The sequence below is a fragment of the Cervus canadensis genome, chromosome 4 (assembly GCF_019320065.1).
Source record: "Cervus canadensis isolate Bull #8, Minnesota chromosome 4, ASM1932006v1, whole genome shotgun sequence".
NCBI lineage: Eukaryota > Metazoa > Chordata > Mammalia > Artiodactyla > Cervidae > Cervus > Cervus canadensis.
The window spans coordinates 93,262,119-93,283,093 of NC_057389.1; the positions used below are offsets into that span (position 1 = coordinate 93,262,119).

Here is a 20,975-nt window from a genome sequence, read left to right on the forward strand (position 1 = left end):
GAAACCAGGGTTGAAAAAGACACATGTATCCCATTGTTCATTGCAGCACTATTTACAATAACTACAACATGGAAGCAACCTAGATGCCCATCGACAGATGAATGGATAAAGAAGTTGTGGTATATATACACAACGGAATATTACTCAGCCATAAAAAGGGATGCATTTCAGTCAGTTCTGATGAGGTGGATGAACCTAGAACCTATTATACAGAGTGAAGTGAGTCAGAAAGAGAAAGATAAATATCGTATTCTAATGCACATATACAGAATCTAGAAAAATGGTGCTGAAAAATGTATTTACAAGGAAGCAATGGAGAAACAGACATAGAGAATAGACTTATGGAGATGGGGAGAGGGGAGGGGAGGGTGAGATGTATGGAAGGATAACATGGAAACTTACATTCAGTTCAGTTCAATTCAGTCGCTCTTTGTGTGTCTGACTCTTTGCGACCCCATGAACCGCAGTATGCCAGGCCTCCCTGTCCATCACCAACTCCCGGAGTTTACCCAAGCTCCTGTCCATCCAACCATCTCATCCTCCATCATCCCCTTCTCTCCTGCCCCCAATCCCTCCCAGCATCAGGGTCTTTTCCAATGAGTCAACTCTTCACATGGGGTGGCCAAAGTACTGGAGTTTCAGCTTCAGCATCAGTCCTTCCAGCGAACACCCAGGACTGATCTCCTTTAGGATGGACTGGTTGGATCTCCTTGCAGTCCAAGGGACTCTCAAGAGTCTTCTCCAACACCATAGTTCAAAAGCATCAATTCTTCGGTGCTCAGCTTTCCTTATAGTTCAACTCTCACATCCATACATGACTACTGAAAAAACCATAGCTTCGACTAGACAGACTCTTGTTGGCAAAGCAGTGTCTCTGCTTTTAATATGCTGTTTATGTTGGTCATAGCTTTTCTTCCAAGGAGAAAGTGTCTTTTAATTTCATGGTTACAGTCGCCATCTGAAGTGGATTTTTTAAGCTGGGGGAAGCTAATGGAAAAGCACCGGAAGATGTTAGGGAAGGGAGGTGGGTTGATAGGATAGGCCATTTGTGTTTGCTAATTGCTCCTTTTCTTTTTGGGACTTCCCAGGTGGTGCTACTCGTTAAGAAGCCACCTGCCAGTAAAGAAGACAGAGGTTTGATACCTAGGTCAGGAAGATCCCCTGGAGGAGGAAATGGCAACCATTCTTGCCTAGAGATTCCTCATGAGAATCCCCACACACAGAGGAGCCTGGCAGGCTAGAGTCCACAGGGTCACAAGGAGTCAGACATAACTGAAGTGACTTAGCACACATGCACACTTTCTTTTTAACTGGAGGATAATTGCTTTACAATGTTGTGTCTGTTTCTGCTGGACAACAAAGGGAGTCAGCCATAATTGTACATATATCCCCTCCTTCTTGACCTCCTTCCCCACCTCCCATCCTACACCTCTAGGTCATCACACAGTACCAGGCTGGCCTCCCTGTGTTGTATATCAGCTTCCCACTAGCTATCTATTTTACACATGATAGTGTATATATGTCAATGCTACTGTTTTGGTTGCTGCTTTTTGAATTTAGGCTCTTACACTCCCACAGAAGCAGGGAGACAGGGGAACTAATTTTCTTGATGATTACATTTCAAAGGGAAGACTTTGTGAAAATCATCCTCTGGTTGTAAAAAGGATGAGAGACTTGGAGAAGATATATCTACATTTACTAATAAAAGATGCAGACTGGACTTCCCTGGTGTTTCAGGGGTTAAGACTCTGTGCTTCCACTGCAAGCGGCACAAGTTCAGTCCTTGGTCAGGGAACTAAGATTCCCACATGCCCACGGCATGGCCATAAAGAAAGGAGTAGAGAAAGAATTTAAAAGTATTCTAATGTAAATACTCTAAGAAAAGAGAGTGAAGACAGATTGGTAGAAACTCATTTAAGCTGAGGGGGAAACTTAAGGTAGTCTTAGCCAATGAATATCCAACATTTCCACTGTTGTTACAACTTTGCAATTCTTGGGGTTTTGATTGTGGTGTGGGAAGCTAACCTCCACACTGAGCAGGAGTTTTAAATTATGCTTACAAGTAACTTGAGTTATAAACTCAAATGTCAGTGTTAACAGTGAGAGGCAAGGCAATAAATCTGGAATGGTGCAGTCACAGGTAAGCACACATCAGAAGCATTGTTAGATTTAGCTAACCAAAAATATCAAGAGCAAGTCAGCAAAAGTCAGAAGGAGATATATGTATACAAAAGCTGATCCACTTCATTGTTCAGCAGAAACTAACACAAGAGTGTAAAGCATCTATGCCCGAATTAAAAAACAAAATTGAAAAAGATGCATGTACCCCAATGTTCATTGCAGCACTGTTATAATAGCTAGGACATGGAAGCAACCTACATGTTCATTGACAGATGAATGGATAAAGAAGTTGTGGTACATATATAGAGTGAAAAATTACTCAATCATAAAGAGGAACAAATTTCAGTCACTTGTCATGAGGTAGATGAATCTAAACCTTGTTATACAGAGTGAAGTAAGTCAGAAAGAGAAAAACAAGTTTTGTATAATAATAGTAATAAATATATATAGCATGTAGGAAAATGGTACTGATGAACCTATTTGCAGGGCAGGAATACAGACTCAGACATAGAGAACAGATTTATGGACACAGAAGAGAAAGAAGAGGGTGCGATGAATTGAGAGCAGCATTGAAACATACACATTACCATATGTAAAACAGATGGCCAACGGGAAGCTGCCGTATAACACAGAGAGCCAACCAGTTCTCTGTGACAGCCTAGAGGGATGAGATGGGGTAGGAGTTGGGGGGGAGACTCAAGAGGGAGGGAACATATGTATACTTATGGCAGATTTGTGTTGATGTATGCCAGAAACCAACACAACATTGTAAAGCAATTATCCTCTACTTAAAAATAATTTTTTAAAAAAATAGTCAGTTCCACAATTGAAAATAATGATTCTTTTCCCAGTTGCCAGACCTAATCTCTCAGTCACAAAGCCTAGAGATTAAACGGATTAAATAGGAGATGAGATCCCCTTTTGGAAGCCCATTCTTGTTCTTCAAAATGGTAGCACTCTTCAAGGACATAACTTGGTGACCAGTTGATTCCACTGGACTCCAGTCCCCGTATGAGCAGTGATTCTTCTTTACCAAGTTGAATATTTATGTGTTTATGTTTGCCTTCCCTGCCTGCAATGCCTTGGCAAACACACCATCCAAAGAACACATCATCCAATTTTGTCTTTTTAATATTTATTTATTTATATTTCTTTTTCATTGTGCTGGGTCTCCCTTATTGCCTGTGGGCTTTCTCTAGTGGTGGCAAGCGGGGGCTACTCTCTAGCTGTGAGAGTAGTGATAAGTGTGGGCTTCTTCTTGTGGTGACTTCTCTTGTTCTGGACTACAGGCTCTAGTGTGGATGGGCTTCAGTAGTTGTGGCTCATGGGTTCTAGAGCACAGGCTCAGTAGTTGTGGCACACAGGCTTACTTGCCCCATGGCATGTGAAATCTTACTGGACCAGGGATCAAACCCATGTCCCCTCCACTGACAGGTAGATTCTCAGTCACTGGACCACCAGGGAAAGTCCCATTTAATTTCTTTATGGTGAAGAATATGGGAAAATAAACATTCATCAAGACATCTAGTAGTTTGAACATATTCTGTACCCCCTGAAGCTGCTCAGCATCACGTATCTCCAGGGTGGCAAGTCTGTGATTCAATTCCTACTCTTCTGAATTCTAATCCAGTACTCTGTCCTGGCACAATACCTGAACATATGTCCCCTTTCATCCAGATTTTGTCACCATCTGGATCTTGTGTTTCAACTTCAGTAAATTCACCTAGAGTGAGGCAGCTAGACCCAACAATTTATTAGCAACTGACCTGTTCTAATATTCTTGGCCTTGCACTTTTTCTGTCCTAGTGATAAACGTTCATACCTTATTTTGGAAGCATACTAAATATACGTAGAAAAGTTCAACCACGTTGAAAATCAAATAAATAATTTATTTGTCAGTGTATTTTCTGTTTGGACATAGAGCATGGTCTGATAAATGCTGAAATCCAGGATTTAAGCTCTATGAGGGCAAAGATTTTTGTCTTTATTTCCCTCCCTTCACTTCTTTGTTCCAGATATTTGCATCAGCCTGGCACAATGAGCACCGCTCAGAAAATACTGTTGAATAAATGAATTTGATAAAAACTAGCAATGATATTGATAATAAGCACTATTTCATAATTCTTATTCAGCTATTCTGAGTCTGTACTTGAAGTGGCTGGTATCAACCTGCAGGACTAGAAATCCAATCCAATTTACAATGATGGATAAGTAAAAGGAGGGATGCAAAGAGTAGAACTGAGGTTAATAGAGACAATACTGTAAGAGGTGAACACAAAGTATTCACTAAACAATTCTGACCAAAGTCCCTTGCAGTGAATGAATGAGAAACAAAACTCGATGTGACTAAAAGGCAAAATTTCTTGTTGGAGAGAGTGTGGAGAAAAGGGTACCCTCCTATACTGTTGGTGGGAATGTAAATGGTACAGCCACTATGGAGATTCCTTAAAAAACTAAATATAGAAGTTCATATAGAATATATGATCTCACAATCCCACTCCTTGGCATATATCCAGAAAAAAACAAAAAGATACATGCTTTTCAATGTTTATTGCAACAATATTCACCAAAACCAGAACAAAGAAGCAAGCTAAATGTCCATCAACAGGGGAATGAATGAAGATGTGTACTTACATACAGTAGAATATTACTCAGCTATGAAAAAGAGCAAAATAATGCCACTTGCATTTACATAGATGGACCTAGAGATTATCAAACCAAGTGAAGTAAGTCAGACAAATATACAGTATCACTTACATATGGAATCCAATAAAAATGATACAAACAAACTCACAAAACAGAAAGACTCACAGATCTCAAAATCAACCACAAGGTTACCAAAGGGGGAGGGAGGGGAGTGATAAATTTGGGAGAATGGGGTTAACAAATGTACAGTACTATGGATCAAATAGGTAACTAATGAGGACATTCGATATAGCACAGGGAGCTCTACTCAATACTCAAATGATCTATATGGGGGAAAAGTCTACAAAAGAATGGATATATGTGATGTATAACTCATTCGCTTTGCTGTACAGCAGAAACTGACCATTTTTTTTTTAATATTCTGTAGTAACCTATACAAGAAAAGAATCTGAAAAAGAACAAATATAGGTGTATATATAACTGATTCACTTTGCTGTATACCTGGAATTAAAACAACATTGTAAATCAACTATACTTTGATAAAATTTTTTTCACAAGAGGCAGGATTTCAAACACTGAATGACATAACAATATACTGAGTAAATGCAAACTTGAGTAATTAAGCACAGATCTACCTTCTAAAATTCATTCAGTAGTCATTAAAAAACACTTTATTTACATATGTAAAATTATTAAATAAAGGCTATTTAGGTCTGATATTCTAAATTCATGAAGTGTGTTTCTAAGACAATCCTGAAATTGTACAATGAACTGAATGCAAGATTTCAGTATTAAAGTGTATGTGCTCTATTTAAATAAAATACATATGTACTCAAATCACCCACTCACAAACAAAAGAGGCAGTATTTCTTTAGCCAACTGTTGCTATCACTGTCAATTCAACCCCTGGACAAATGTTCCCATCACTGAACACAGAGTGTTCTTCTAAAGACTTTTTGTAGAAACTTCTTGATGTCCCTGTTCCTCAGGCTGTAGATGAACGGGTTCAACATGGGGGTGACCACAGTGTACATCACCGAGGCGATCATGCCTCTCCAGGAAGATGAATCAGAACTGAGATACACACCAAGGCCTGTCCCATAGAACAAAGAAACCACGGACAGGTGAGATGCACAGGTAGAAAATGCCTTATATTTCCCATGAGCTGATGGGATTCTCAGAATGGAGGAGACAATGCGGGTGTAGGAGAAAAGGATCCCTGAGAAAGGAACAATGCCGAGAAAGCCAATCACCATATACAGCAGGATGTAATTAATGAGTGTGTCTGAGCAGGCAAGTGTGAGGACCTGAGCAAGTTCACAATAAAAGTGTGGAATGACCCAGTTGGTACAGAAGGACAGCCGCAACATCAACAAACTCTGGATCAGGGAGTGTGACAAGCTGGTGAACCAAGACACCAGAACCAGCAGGCCACAGAGGCAAGGGTTCATGATGACTGTGTAGTGTAGGGGGTGACAGATGGCCACAAAGTGGTCATAGGCCATCACAGTCAGCAGAAAAGTGTCCACACCTCCAAAAACCATGAAAAGACACATCTGGGTGATGCAGCCTGCATAGCTGATGGATTTGCTCTGTGTCTGGATGTTCACAATCATTTTGGGGACTGTGGTGGAGATGAAACCAATGTCAGCCAAGGACAAGTTGGAGAGGAAGAAGTACATGGGGATGTGGACACGGGGGTCTGAGCTGATGGCCAGGATGATGAGCTGGTTCCTGAGCACAGAGACCACAAACACAGATAGAAACAACCCAAATAAGATGCACTGCTTTTCTGAGTCTTGGGAAAATCCCAGGAGTAAAACTTCTAAAACACGTGTTTGATTTCCTGGTTCCATGTTGCTGATGCACCAGCTAGATGATTGAAGAAGGGGGAAAAAATGAAATAGCCACTGGACAGACTCTGGAGCCCCTGTACTTCTTTAATTTCTTAAAGTGAAGGATTGGGTATAAAAGCATTAACATGGCAAAGCTTCAGAATCCTATATTGTTATTTCTTCTATGCAGCAGTTCAGCCATGTCCACTGACCTTTGGGATACTCATCCATCATCCTGAACTCTGGCTTGTTGTTGATGATCAGTTTCTAAGGCATATACGACTCTTTGCAACTCCACAGACTGCAGCCTACCAGGCTCCTCTGTCCATTGGATTTCCCAGGCAAGAATACTGGAGTGGGTGGCCATTTCCTTCTCCAGGGTATCTTCCTGATGCAGGGCTCAAAATCACATCTGCGGCATCTCAGGCAGATTCTTCACCACTGAGTCACCATGGAAGCCTCTATCTCTGGCTTAGGATCATCAAATCTAAAAAGTTAGAGCAGGACTTTCCTGGTGGTACAGTGGATAAGAATCCACCTGCCAATGCAGGGAACATGGATTTGATTACCCTGGTCCAGGAAGATCCCACATGCTGCAGCACAACAAAGCCCATATGCCACAACTGCTGAAGCCCTCGTGCCCTAGAACTCGTGCTCCACAAGAAAAATTACTGCAATGAGAAGCCCACTCACTGCAACTAGAGAAAGCCCCATGCAGCACCAAAGACCCAGTGTAGAGAAAAATAAAGAAGTGCATTTAAAAAAAATTTTTTTTTCATTAAAAGCTGAGGGCAACTTTGGACCTTAGATAAAAATGGTTCACGCTCACTCTAACACAAAAGTGGAACATGAGGCCCAGTGGAATACAGTAACTTGATCTATGCTACTTGCCTTTTCTGGCAGCCAGAAAGGGGTCAGGTAACCATGCCTCACAGGTGAGGAAATATGAGAGAATATCTCAAATATTTGGACCCAGTCCTGCGGGATGAGTAGAATTACAGTCTATTTCTTATGGAAAAATAAAGAAAACATTTTCACTAAGTAATAAAACACATTTACAAATGTTTAGGGGTTTCCCTGATAGCTCAGTTGCTAAAGAATCCACCTGCAATGCAGGAGACTCTGGTTTGATTCCTGGGTCAGGAAGATCCCCTGGAGAAGGGATAGGTTACTCACTCCAGTATTCTTGGGCTTCCCTTGTGGCTCAGCTGGTAAAGAATCCACCTGCAATGTGGGAGACCTGGGTTCTATTCCTGGGTTGGGAAGATCCCCTGGAGAAGGGGAAAGCTACACACTCCAGTATTCTGGCCTGGAAAATTCCATACAGTCCATGGGTTGGCAAAGAGTCAGACACGACTGAGTGTCTTTCACCTACAGATGTTTAATGCCTGATATACCAAGGACATTGAGGGCAGGAGGAGAAGGAGGCAGCAGAGGATGAGATGGTTAGATGGCATCATTGTCTTAATGGACATGAGTTTGAGCAAACTCCAGGAGATGGTGAAGGAAGCCTGGCATGCTGCAGTCCATGGGGTCACAAAGAGTTGGAAATAACTGATTCTCTGAACAACAAATACCATGGACAATTAATATCTTGTAGAAACAAGGCTATGTGTTTTCTGGACATTCATCAAGTGATGAAACACCCTTCATCTGTGAAGTTATGGGACTGGTTAAAATGTCCAAGGAAAGTGAGGCCATCAAGTCTTAAACCATTTCAGTACCATTAGATACTAGGATAGTTACAAACAAAACTTTGTTCTCTATGGTGCTCATTAAATATTGGGAGGAAAGAAGTTGCACCAGGATATTTACATATTATCCTGAAAGGCTGAGTCATATGTGGCACCCACATTAAAGTGATGCTTAGAATGGAGCTAAGAAGATGAAGACACTCATCTAGAGCCCAACTGCCCTCTGCTTCTCACCACCCCTGGTCCTGAGGGTCCTGTACCCAGAATAATGGGTCCTATACCAGCAATTAGGAATAACATAAGATCATACAATGATTGATAGTGAAGGGCAGGGAAGCCTGGCATGCTGCAGTCCGTGGAAACACAAACAGTCAGATGCGACTTAGTGACTAAACAAGAATACAGTGATTGTCAGTGTTCTCTTTGCCTTGTTACAAATCTTTCTGCATACTTGCTATTCTGTAATGCTCCTAATTACAAAGGAGAAAGACCACCATTGGCTGTCATCACTGTCAATCTCCTTGGGTTGACAAAAGTCTCCTAAGTCTCCTTAGGAAGATGAAGGATGGGTGAACTGGGTGAAGGGGGTCAAAGTGTGCACACTTCAGGTTAAGAAATAAATAAACCATGGAGTTGTAATGTACAACATGCTGACTTTGAATATTTGAAAGCTGCTAAGAGAGTAGACTTTAAAAGTTCTCATCACATTTTTTCTTGTGTTTGTGATCTTGTGATTTGGTGTTAACTGGCTTATTGTGGTCACTTTGAAATATTGAGTGTTGAATGTCTTCCAATATTGAATCATTATGGTGTACATCTGAAAATAACACAGTGTTATATCTCCATTGCCACTCAATAATTAAAAAAAAATTCAAGGCCGATAGTTGCCGGGACCAGCTGGCAAAGAGAACACGTCCCGATCGCAACAGCACGGAAGCCTGAGAAAAAAGCCGATAGTAAAGAATGGGGTCGAGAGGACTGAAATGCTCTTGAGGCAAGCCAGTGATTTTATTGAGTAAAACAGCTACCTTTATACTAGTACAAGCAGAAAACATAGTTCATAAAAATGCCATCTGGTTTTTGTCACATCAATACAATTCTTTGTCTTAAGTGATTGCAGAAGCTTACATTCCTTTTTTCACATTCCAAGATAGACTACTAAGTGAAGGTCACTACTATGTTTTTCTCAAGGAAGAACAAAGGAGACCCAGCAACTGTTTTACTACTTTATCATGGAGTGGCGGGACAGGGAATGGCCTCTTTCAAGGCTTTCCCAGGGCCTTTTTGGGCCTTGAGCAGGCTGGCTCCCCACAGATAGTATTTTGGAAAGATAAAATGACCATATCATATGCAAATTCTTTAACTATACATGAGTATCTTCATTCAATCTGACTCTTTAAGGGAGGTGGGCAGTTTGTAATTGTTGGTAGTGGCTTCTGATCAATTGAAAGGCAGTCTTATTTCCATGACTCATATTTGAAGTATAATAGTTTGTAAAAAGATTCTCTTGACTTTTAACAAATGTGGATTGTTCTCTTGCATTTCAACTTGAGCATTTATTGAGCAGAGTCATAGAATGTATATAAGAATGCCTCAGATTCTGGGTATTCGCTGGAGTGTGCTGTGCAACTTAATGGATCAACTGCCTTGGAAGTGAGGAAAGTAATTTTATCTCCTACTGATCTATTGTGTGCTTCCCAAGTGGCATTGGTGGTAAAGAACCTGCCTGCCTATGCAGTATACGTAAGAGATGAAGGTTCAATCCCTGGGGTGGGATCATAGACCTACTGCAGAGTTCTTAGCACATCAAGAACTTCCTACGACTATAGTTGAGTGAATTAATAAGTAGATGAGTTTCTCCATCATTGCAGCTCATCAAAGCCTCTGGGTGTCTATGCCTCCCAAACTTTCAGCAACTATTTACCTCAAGGGAAATTACTAAATGGAGAGAAGATAAAAGAAATAAGATGTTAATATTAATAGAAGAAAGCAAGAGAAAAGGAATATAAAGTTTCCACTCATTAAATAACCAAATTCAGGCTTCTCTGTTGGCTCAATGGTAAAGAATCTGGCTGTCAATGCAGGAGACACAAGTTTGATCCCTAGCACAAGATGATTCCATATGCCACGGAGCAACTAAGACCATGCACCACAACTACAGAACCTGTATTTCAGAGCCTGGAAACCTCAAATACTGAGCACCTAGAGCTGATGTTCTGCGACAGAAGAAGCCACCACAATGAGAAACCCATACACCACCACTACAGAGTAGCCCCTGCTTGTTGCAATTAGAGGAAAAAGCCTACACAGCAACAAAGACCCAGCAGAGCCAAAAATAAATTAAATTAAAAGGGCAACATGCTCATTTCCATTGTTGACTCCTTCCTAGTCCAAATAATTTAGCCTATTTGCTCTTGCCCTGATATCTATTTATTCTTTCATCTGGGATCTTTCTTCTTTATGGTTTTAATTTTTCATTGAAGTAGAGTTGATTTAAAATGCTGTGTTAATTTCTGCTGTAGAGCAAAGTGATTCATTTATACATAAATATACATTCTTTTCTATATCCTTTTCCATTATGGTTTATCACAGGATATTGAACATAGTTCTCTGTGCTATACAGTAGGACCCTGTTGTTTGTCCATTCTGTCATCTGGGATCTTTACCCAGGAAAGTATCAGCAATTGCTTTTCTACAGTCCTTTTCTGCAATACCAATATATGTGTCTCTGACTTCCTGCCCTAATTATCAAAGGGCACAAACAGAAGGTAACTGAGAGACTAAATAGGGAAATTACACATTTACAAGAAATTTCACAAATGATGAATTATCACACAGCTATTTTTCTGCAATCATAAGTAAGGATACTTATCATCCTTTGATTTCCATTCCTGGAATTTCTTCAACATTTATATTCTGAGTCCTTTTGCTTTCATGTGAAATTTCTAAATACCTTTAATTTCTGAATGAGGGGATCCTTCCTTTTTTTGTGCTCTCCCCTCAAACACTTGAGGATCTCCTTCCAGGGCAGAGCAATGGTGTGTGTTCGTACTTAGTCATTCGACACCTGCAACCCCATGGACTGTAGCCTTCCAGGCTCCTCTGTAAATGGGATGTTTTCCCAGCAAGAATACTGAAGTGGCTTGCCATTTCCTCCTCCAGGGGATCTTCCCAACCCAGGGATCGAACCCTCATCTCCTGTGTCTCCTGCATTGCAGGCAGATTCTTTATCACTGAGCCATCTGAGCAATGGCAGGTAAGAGGATAAAGACACTCATTGCTTTACCTCTGGTTATAGGGCCTCACTGAGTGACTTCACTTTCACTTTTTGTAGGGCCTCAGGATCTGAAAAGGAGAGAGCCAGAGGATAGGCTGACACTGGACAAATGCCTCCTCTCTCCATCTTCTCAGCATTACCTCATGGGTGACCCTCATCCCTTCAGGATCATACATAAAAATCCTGGTGCAATTTTGCTCTTCTTATAAAAGTATTTAATGAACACCATGGAAGATAGTACTTTCCCAGATAGTGCTAATGGTAAAGAACCTGCCTACCTGCCAATGCACAAGATGTAAGGGACATGGGTTTGTTCCCTGGATTGGGAAGATCCCCTAGAGGAGGGCAAGGCAATCCACTTCAGTATTCTTGCCTGGAGAATCCCATGGACAGAGAAGCCTGGCAGGCTACAGTCCATATATATAACTGAGGTGAGATCTCACTCTGTCGTGGCAACTTCAGTCCTGAATATTCATTGGAAAGACTGATGCTCAACTGAAGCTCCAGTACTTTGGCCATATGATATGAAAAACTGACTCACTGGGTAAGACCCTGATGAAGATTGAAGGCAGGAGGAGAAGAGGACGACAGAGGATGAGATGGTTGGATGGCATCACTAACTTGATGGACATGAGTTTGAGCAAGCTCCAGGAGTTGGCAATGGACTGGAGTTCTGGTGTGCTGCAGTCCATGGGGTCGCAGAGTCAAACATGACTGAGCAACTGAACTTAACTGAAACTTGAACACCCTTCCCTCCAGCATGCAGAACCTTTGGAAAGTATAAATTGGTTCCAAGCAGAGGCTAAGTTGGACAGTGTATGAGGCCAATAGGCCATCTGTTTTCTATCTTTCCTCAAGAGTTTAATCTCTTACAACTGGGAAGAGAGTAGGGGTAGCTAAATATCTTTTTTTTTTTTTAACTTTTAAATTTATACTGGGGTATGGCCAGTTAAAATGTTGTGATCCTGAAAGGTGAACAGAGAAGGGACTCAGCCTTACTTTTACATGTATCCATGCTCCTCCCAAACCCCCCTCCCATCTAGGCTGCCACATAACATTGAGCAGAGTTCCATGTGCTCCACAGAAGGTCCTTGTTGGTAACCATTTTAAATTTAGCAGTGTGTCCCTGTCTATACTAAACTCCCTAAGTATCCCTTCCCTTCCCCTCTGGCAACCATGCATGAATGCTAAGTTGTTTCAGCTGTGTCTGACTCTTTGCAGTTCTATGGACTGCAACCCACCAAGTTCCTCTGTCCATGGGATTCTCCAGGCAAAAATACTGGAGTGGGTTGCCATGCCCTCCTCCCAACAACTATAAGGGAACTGAATATCTTGAGTCATGGAGATTGTATCTTTCTCTAAGTCAATGCCTTCAAAATGGCAGGGCCTTCAATTGGAGTAACTTGATGCCTGTTGGGACAGGAATAAAGTCAAGTCCTGTGGTCTTGGAGACAGTTGCAGTCACACTTGGCGGTGATAGGATGCATGTTCAAGGGAGCCACAAGTGCCATAATTCACAGAAACATGGAAGCCATCTGCTTCACGGATTGAAAATAAGGAGAGTGGAACTGGATGAGTGCCTTGCAGAGGAGATGAACAGTTTACCACCTTCTTTCTCTCTGTCTCTTTCTGTGTCTTACCGATTTAAGAGCTTTGCAGGAACTCTGCTATTCTCCATGTAAGCTCCCTCAGTAAAGCCATATTTAACACAGTTGTGGCAGTTTTAAGACATGGCTCGCAAATTTTTTATATTCTTCTCCCTGGTGGCTCAGCGGTAACGAATCAGACAGCAGTGAGGGAAGTCTCAATTCGATCCCTGGGTCAGAAAGATCCCCCGGAGGAAGAAATAACAACACACTCCAGTATTCATGCCTGGGGAGTCCCAGGTGGCTCAGCGGTAACGAATCAGACAGCAGTGAGGGAAGTCTCAATTCGATCCCTGGGTCAGAAAGATCCCCCGGAGGAAGAAATAACAACACACTCCAGTATTCATGCCTGGGGAGTCCCAGGAGTCTGGTGGGCTACAGTCGATGTGGTTGCAAAGAGTTAGACATGACTAAAGCAACTGAGCACACATGAAAGTGAAGTCCATGTCCCCTCACTTGAATCAACTTGTAATTCTAAGTATGAATTGTAGTTGGAACTATTAATACCTACTATCTCTAAAATCATTGTCACCCAGGCTATAGAAATGTCAGTTTCTTAGCTTTAAAATGGGGCCAATAAGAACTACAATTTTACATAATATTTTTAGAAGTTGAGAGTCAAAGATCCCAGCTATATATTCTCACTTGCTCTGACATTCACTGGCACAGGTATAGATCTCTTTTCTTATCTCTGTTGACTCTACACAATTTAATTTTTATGTCATGCAAGCAATTTCTCCAGGGACTAAGGGTGGGGAAAATGGGGAGATATTGGTCAAAACCAGGGCATGCTGCAGTCCATGGGGTCACAAACAGTCAGACACGACTGAGTGACTGAACTGACTGGTCAAAGGATGCAAACTTCCAGATAGACGATGAATAAATTCTGGAGATCTAACTATAGTCAGGGCTTCCTTGGTGGCTCAGACAGTAAACAGTCTGCCTAAACATGCAGAATACCCAGGTTAGAAAGATCCCCTGGGAGAAGGGAATGGCTACCTACTCCAGTATTCTTGCCCAGAGAATTCCATCGACAGAGGTTACAGTCTATGGAGTCACAAAGAGTCAGACACATCTGAGGGGCTAACACTTTCACTTTTTCAAATGGGAAGGGAATTCAAAAAAGAGGGGATATATATATATATATCCATGTGTATGTATAGCAGATTCACTTTGCTATATAGTAGAAACTAACACATTGTAAAACAACTATACTCCAATGAAAATTAATTTTTTAAAATGTATTTGTTCATTTATAACAGGCATTGTTGCAAATGGTTATGTACATGAATATGTGTAAGGGAAGTATGTAAGATCTCTAGCTAGAAAAATAAAGATATATCTTTAAAATAATAAATAATTTTGATCTTTAAGTGAGAGGTAACATTCAATGGCACATGGAAACTTCAAGAAATAGCAATTAATGAACATGTAAAAATTTCTACTATAAACCACAGTATTTAATATTATTTTGAGAACTCAAACAAACACACAAGATGAAAACAAGAGCAGGGGGATAAACATTTTAAAGTGACAACAAATGGATCATCATTTGTAGGTCAGATGTTGGAGGTGAAGATCTCTCAAACCTCTGAAGACACAGCCTTGTGATAGTTCTTCATCACTCATTTAAACAAATCCACAAGAGCAGTTGTTTTCAAATTTTAGCCACCCATAGGATCCACTCAGGTGGCTTATTAAACACAAGTAGCTGGGGCTGACCCTGGAGATTCTAACTTATCATCAATAGATCTGGGATGAAGGCCAAAACTGTGCATGTCTAACAAACTCCCAGGTGACGCTGATGCTGCTGATCTGGAGACAAAACTATGAGAAACACTATTCTTTGTGTCCCTAGGACTCTGTCTAATAAGTTTTCCCTCCATTGCTTACATCTCCCTCCTCTATCCCCACCCGCAGACTTTACTTTGGTACCCTGCCTCTTTCAGATGACATCATGGAAACCCCTAGTTGCCTTGGTTGTTTTCCTACAGTGCACATTTTCTTCCAGAAAGTACAGGGAGATTATCCAAGAAGGGAATTCACACCTTATGTCTGGGAAGTCCAAGATACTTTGCCTTGGGGACTCTAAAAGCTTATTTTAAAAGTTTCCAGCACTTTGGTAGATGAATTCTCAGACTGCCTCATTAAATAAATTGGCCTGTTGTCACTCTACTCTTTAAACAATTAAGCTCCCTTGGGGTAGAAGGAGAATAATAGAAAAGAAACTTTCTGCCACTGTGGTTTCCCTGAAGATCGCAGTGAAGAGAGGCAAAATTCTTTCTTCCAATTATTTTTAATTTATCTGGCTATGATCAAACATTTGTAGTCAATGTTTGATTATTTGATTATTTCCCTGGAGATTAAAAAAATTTCTTCATGAAGAAATCTCCCAGGGCTCTTAGGATTCTTCCTAATTCTTGCTTCCCCTTTACAGGATTTGATTTCAAAGTTAGAAGTTTCTCCCTCAGGGATGTGTTAATGCTGCAAGTTGCCCCGTGGACTTAAATCTGTGAATCCCAGTGTAACAGAAACAAAATGCTTTAGAAAGGTCCCTATTTCAAGAAAGGGAATGCAGCCATTAGTGATATTGCTACTGAGACATCAAGCATTTTGACAAAAGGAAATATCCCTTAAAATTTATTTGGCATGTGAGGTCACTGTAGACCTTAGGGAAGGCAGTTGTGATGGAGGTCGAAATACTCCTGATGAGTTGGTTGAGAATAGAGGGAATATTGTGAAAATGGAAGTAACAAATACTGACCAAATTCTTTAAAAGTTTGGAGCACTACCCAAAGGGCAGTATGGGTCTATGAGTGTTTTATTTCCCTTGAAAGAAATGAGAATGTGGATGATTGGATATTATAATGGGTCATATGAGAGCATATATCCAGATGAGGCTCTATAACTGAGAACTGAAGCATTATGGGTTCTATCTATAGAAGCATGGGCTTCTATTTCTATTAATAACTCCTGAATCTCTCAGCAAGAACTTCTTCTGTCTGTATGATTAATTAACTTATACTGTGACTTATGCAGATTAATGATATCCAGACCAATACCACTTACCTCTGAGATAATAGCAGGCCATCAACTCAACCTTTCCAAGGTAACCTGATGTTTTATCCTCCCCCAAATGTTGCTTTTTCTATGATCTCATCTTCTTGAAAGTGTAAACCATCAATTCTGGTGCCCACAGAATTTTTTTACTCCATTTTTCTCAACCAGACTGATTTTGCCCTCTCTGAAACAACTGGCAATGTCAGGGGACATTTCTCCTTATGACAACTCAGTGCTGGTATCTCATGAGTAGAGGCCAGGGATACTGTTAAACATCATAGAATATATAGGACAGACTCTGTGACAAACATTAATAATACAGACCAAAAATATCAGTATGGTTGAGGTTGAGAAACCTTTGTCTATGTTGCTGATGAAAAATATTAAAATGTTTATCTCAATACTTTCCTAATTTTCCAGTGGTTAAGACTTCATACTTCTACTGCAGGGTGCATGGGTTTGACCCCTGGTTGGGGAACTAAGATCTTGCATACTGTGTGGCTTGACCAAAAAATAAATAAAAAATTTCCCCCAAAATCCCACCAAGCTCTATTATTTTATAATGATATTAAAAACATTATCCAAAATAAACCTCAATCTTTTTCCATTATTTTGTGCTATTTAATGTTTCTTGTTGTGATTACATTTACATAACATATATGTAAAAGAATGAAAGTAGAACATTCTCTAACACCATATACAAAAACAAACTCACAATAGATTAAAGACCTAAATGTAAGACCAGATACTATAAAACTTTTAGAGGAAAGCATAGGCAGAACACTATTTGACATATATCACAAAAATATTTTCTCCATCATAACCATTTTTATATGCACAATTGTGTACAGTTGGCATTATGTACATTCACATGGTTGGGCAACCGTCACCACCTTCCACCTCCAGATCTTTTTCATCTTCCCAAACTGGAACTCTGGACCCATTAAACACTAAACTTATTTCCTCCCTTCCTCTATACCTTGGAAACCATCATTCTATGTTGATTCTATGAATTTGACTACTGTTGGTACTTCATATATGTGGAATCTTATGTATCTGTGTGAAATATCTCAATTTCTGAGATATTTCTGAATCTCTGATGTCCACTATCATTCCCAAATTTGCTTCACTCTCATCCTCCCTGTCTCAATGGATGTGTGCTGTTGTGCTCAGCAGCTCAGTCATGTCTGACTCTTTGCGATGCTATGGACTGTAGACCACCAGGCTCCTCTCTCCATGGGGATTCTCCAGGCAAGAATACTGGAGTGGGTTGCCACTTCCTTCTCCAAGGGATTTTCCTAAGCCAGGGATTGAATCCTTGTCTCCTGCATTGCAGGTGGATTCTTTACCACTGCACCACCTGGGAAACCCATCTCAATGAATTCAAGTCTAGTTTTTCAGTCATTCAGGCCCCAATCCTGGAGTCATTCTTGTCTTTTCTCTTTCTCTCACAGCCATATCCAACCTGGAAGCAGAACCTTTTGGTTCTCCCTTCAAAATACAACTCAACTGACTGCTTCCCAGTGCTTACACTGCTATCCTCCCCTTGGTCCTAGGTACCTATATCTCTTCCCGAAAGTAAGTCCAAACAGGCTACCTTACACCCTACAATCCAAGCTAAATCCAGCACCCAGAATGACCTTTAAAATCTTAAATCAGATCATGCCATGTGTCTGCTCAAATCCCTGCAATGACTCCCTATATTATTCAGAGTAATTGAAAGCGTGTGTCGTTCAGTGGCAGAAAGTCTCACCGGATCAGCACTGATACCTACCCTCTTGTTCTGCTCTGCTCCCCCTCACTCTGCTCCAGCTACCTCCCTGGCACCAGGCAGTCTCCTACCTCAGGGTCTTTTTATTAACCTTACCTGGGGGTACTCTTTCCCCAGATACCACTTGCCTAAGTCATTTGCCATCTTCACCTATATTCCTGCCCCAAACCTACACTATTGATTTTTTTTTCTGTTACTTTTTAAAATTTATTCCTTTGTTTTAATTGGAGGATAATTACTTTGCAATATTGTGATGGTTTTTGCCAAACATCAACACGAGTTGGCCATAAGTATACACGTGCTTCCCACCCATCCTAAACCCCACTCCCACCTCCCTCCCCACCCTATCCCTCTAGGTTGTCTCAGACCACTGGCTTTGGGTGCTCTTCTTCATGCTTCAAACTCACACTGGTCATCTATCTGATATGTGCTGTGCTGTGCTTAGTCAGTCAGTCGTGTCTGACTCTCTGTGACCCTATGGACTGTACCCTGCTAGGCTCCTCTGTCCACGGAGGTTCTCCAGGCAAGAATATTGCAGCGGGTTGCCCTGCCCTCCTCCAGGGGATCTTCCCAACACAGGGATCGAACCCAGGTCTCCCACTGTGCAGGCAGATTCTCTACCTTATGAGCCACCAGGGAAACCCCTATTTTACATATGGTAATATATATGTTCAGTGATTTGAGAACTCCACTGTTGTTTCTTGACTCTTCCTCCCTTGTCTCTCCATCCCCTCCCTTTCCTAATTAACAACTGTTTGGACCTGCCCTTGGAATTCAGGGAAGGTCTTGGAGTCTGAATGTGGCCTATTTCCTGTAATCAAAAAATTGTTGTTGTTGTTGCTTCATCCTAAGTCATGCCTGCCAGGAGCCTGCCAGGCTCCTCTGTCCAAGGGATTCCCCAGGCAAGAATACTGGAGTAGGTTGCCATTTCCTTCTCCAAGGGATCTTCCTGACCCAGGGTTCGAATCCATGTCTCCTGCCAATACAGGCTGATTCTTTACTGTCTGAAACACCAGGGAAGGCACTTCTTTTGAAAAGTGGGGTGAATAAGAGAAAATATCTCAAAGAAGTGTTTACAAGAAGATATAAAGTCACACATGTGAAGAAACAAGCACAATCCTGGTATGAGAAACTCTTTGTTACGTCTATTGTATGATTTGTATCCCATTTCTTTTGGAGATAACAAGTCCACAACCAAATGAATGTGAAGAACACCAAATTTAAGAGGCTAATTTGGGGACTACCAGGTCAGCACTTGATAAAGTGCTCTAAATCTGAAGTTAGAAATTGTTAGAATGGCTACAAGAAAGCATGTAAAACCATGAGATTTTATGGACAGCGTATAATAAAAATGTCAAAAAAAATTTACTGACAACAATGCTGTGGAGAAACTAATACAAAAACAGAAGTGGGGACTTCTCTGGCAGCCCAGTGGTAAGACTTTCCCTTCCAGTGCAGGGGGTACTTCTTTGTTACCTGCTTAGGGAGCTAAGATCCCACATGCCTCATGGACAGAAAAACCAAACATAAAAGCAGAAGCAATGTTGTAACACATTCAATAAAGACTTTAAAAAATGGTCTCTGTCCACAAAAAAAAAAGTCTTAATAATCCAACAAAAGATGCTTTAGGAATAGAAGAAATGAACATGTCTTTTGAGGGAGAAAAGGAGCCAGGAGATTCAAATCTACAACATTTGTCTTTGGGGTTCACAATGTTCACTTAGTCCTGAGGTCAGTGACTCATCACAGACAGGGGGTTCCTAGACTCAGGAGCCTGGCCAGGGCCCCTTTCACATCCTTGTTCCTCAGGCTGTAGATGAAAGGGTTCAGCATTGGAGTGACTACAGTGTACATCACTGAGGCAATGGAGTGTCTCTGTGAAGAGTGGGTCACAGCAGAAGTGAGGTAAACCCCCAGGCCTGTCCCATAGAACAAGGAGACCACAGTGAGGTGAGACACGCAGGTGGAAAACACTTTATACTTGCCCTCAGTGGAGGCCATCTTCAAAAAGGAGGAGACAATCTGAGAGTAAGAATAGAGGATCCCAGTCAGAGGAAACATACACAGCAGGACAGTCGCCACATACAAGCAGATGTTATTGATGAGGGTGTCCGAGCAGGCCGCCTTGAGAGTCTGAGTCAGTTCACAGAAGAAATGTGGAATTTCAGTTCCAGTACAGAAAGTCAGCCGCATCATCAGTAGCACATGAAACAGGCAGTTGAATAAAATGATAAGCCAACAGGTGAGAACCAGGAGACTACAGAAGTGGGGGTTCATGATGACCATGTAGTGCAGGGGTTGGCAGATGGCCACAAACCGGTCATAGGCCATCACGGTCAGGAGGAAATTGTCCATTCCAGCAAAAACCATAAAGAAATACACCTGAGTGAAGCAGCCTATGTAGGAGATGTCTTTTCTCTGTGTCTGAATATTCACTAGCATCCTCGGGACAGTGGTGGAGACAAAGCAGATGTCAACAAAGGACAGGTGGGAGAGGAAGAAGTACATGGGGGTGTGGAGGTGGGAGTCAGTGCTGATGGCCAGGATGATGAGCAGGTTCCCCAGCATGGCAACCAGGAACATGGACAGGAACACTCCAAAGAGAAGGGGCTGCAGTTCTGGATCATCTGAGAGGCCCAGGAGGAGGAACTGTGATACTCCTGTCTGGTTTCCTGCCCCCATGTAGCTGGTGTGTCTGCTGGGGAAGGAGGCAAAAGCAACATTCAATGAATAGTCAACTGGCACCTCAGCTAGTCATCACTTTTCTTTCAGAATGAAGTATAGTTGATTTGGGGGACTTCCCTGGTAACTCAGATGGTAAAGAAACTGCCTGCAATGCAAGAGACTCCAGCTTGATTCTTGGGCTGGGAAAATCCCCTGGAGAAGGGATAGGCTACCCACTCCAGTACCTTGGGCTTCCCTGGT

General features: G+C 41.5%; 2 protein-coding genes across 2 annotated transcripts; both read right to left on the reverse strand.

Annotated features, from left to right (window-relative positions):
* Positions 1 to 5,690: 5,690 nt before the first annotated feature.
* LOC122440938 (olfactory receptor 7A10-like) lies at positions 5,691 to 6,623 on the reverse strand. Its single transcript, XM_043467595.1, has one exon. It carries the CDS (start codon positions 6,621 to 6,623, stop codon positions 5,691 to 5,693), a length of 933 nt encoding a protein of 310 aa, XP_043323530.1.
* A 13,170-nt stretch (positions 6,624 to 19,793) lies between these two features.
* LOC122439317 (olfactory receptor 7D4-like) lies at positions 19,794 to 20,732 on the reverse strand. Its single transcript, XM_043464399.1, has one exon. The coding sequence runs from the start codon at positions 20,730 to 20,732 to the stop codon at positions 19,794 to 19,796; it is 939 nt and encodes a 312-aa protein (XP_043320334.1).
* Between the last annotated feature and the right edge of the window lie 243 nt (positions 20,733 to 20,975).

What these genes read in the sequence shown, in the direction of transcription:
- LOC122439317 (XM_043464399.1), bottom strand. Translation starts at nt 20,732, where the DNA reads ATGGGGGCAGGAAACCAGACAGGAGTATCACAGTTCCTCCTCCTGGGC.
- LOC122440938 (XM_043467595.1), bottom strand. Translation starts at nt 6,623, where the DNA reads ATGGAACCAGGAAATCAAACACGTGTTTTAGAAGTTTTACTCCTGGGA.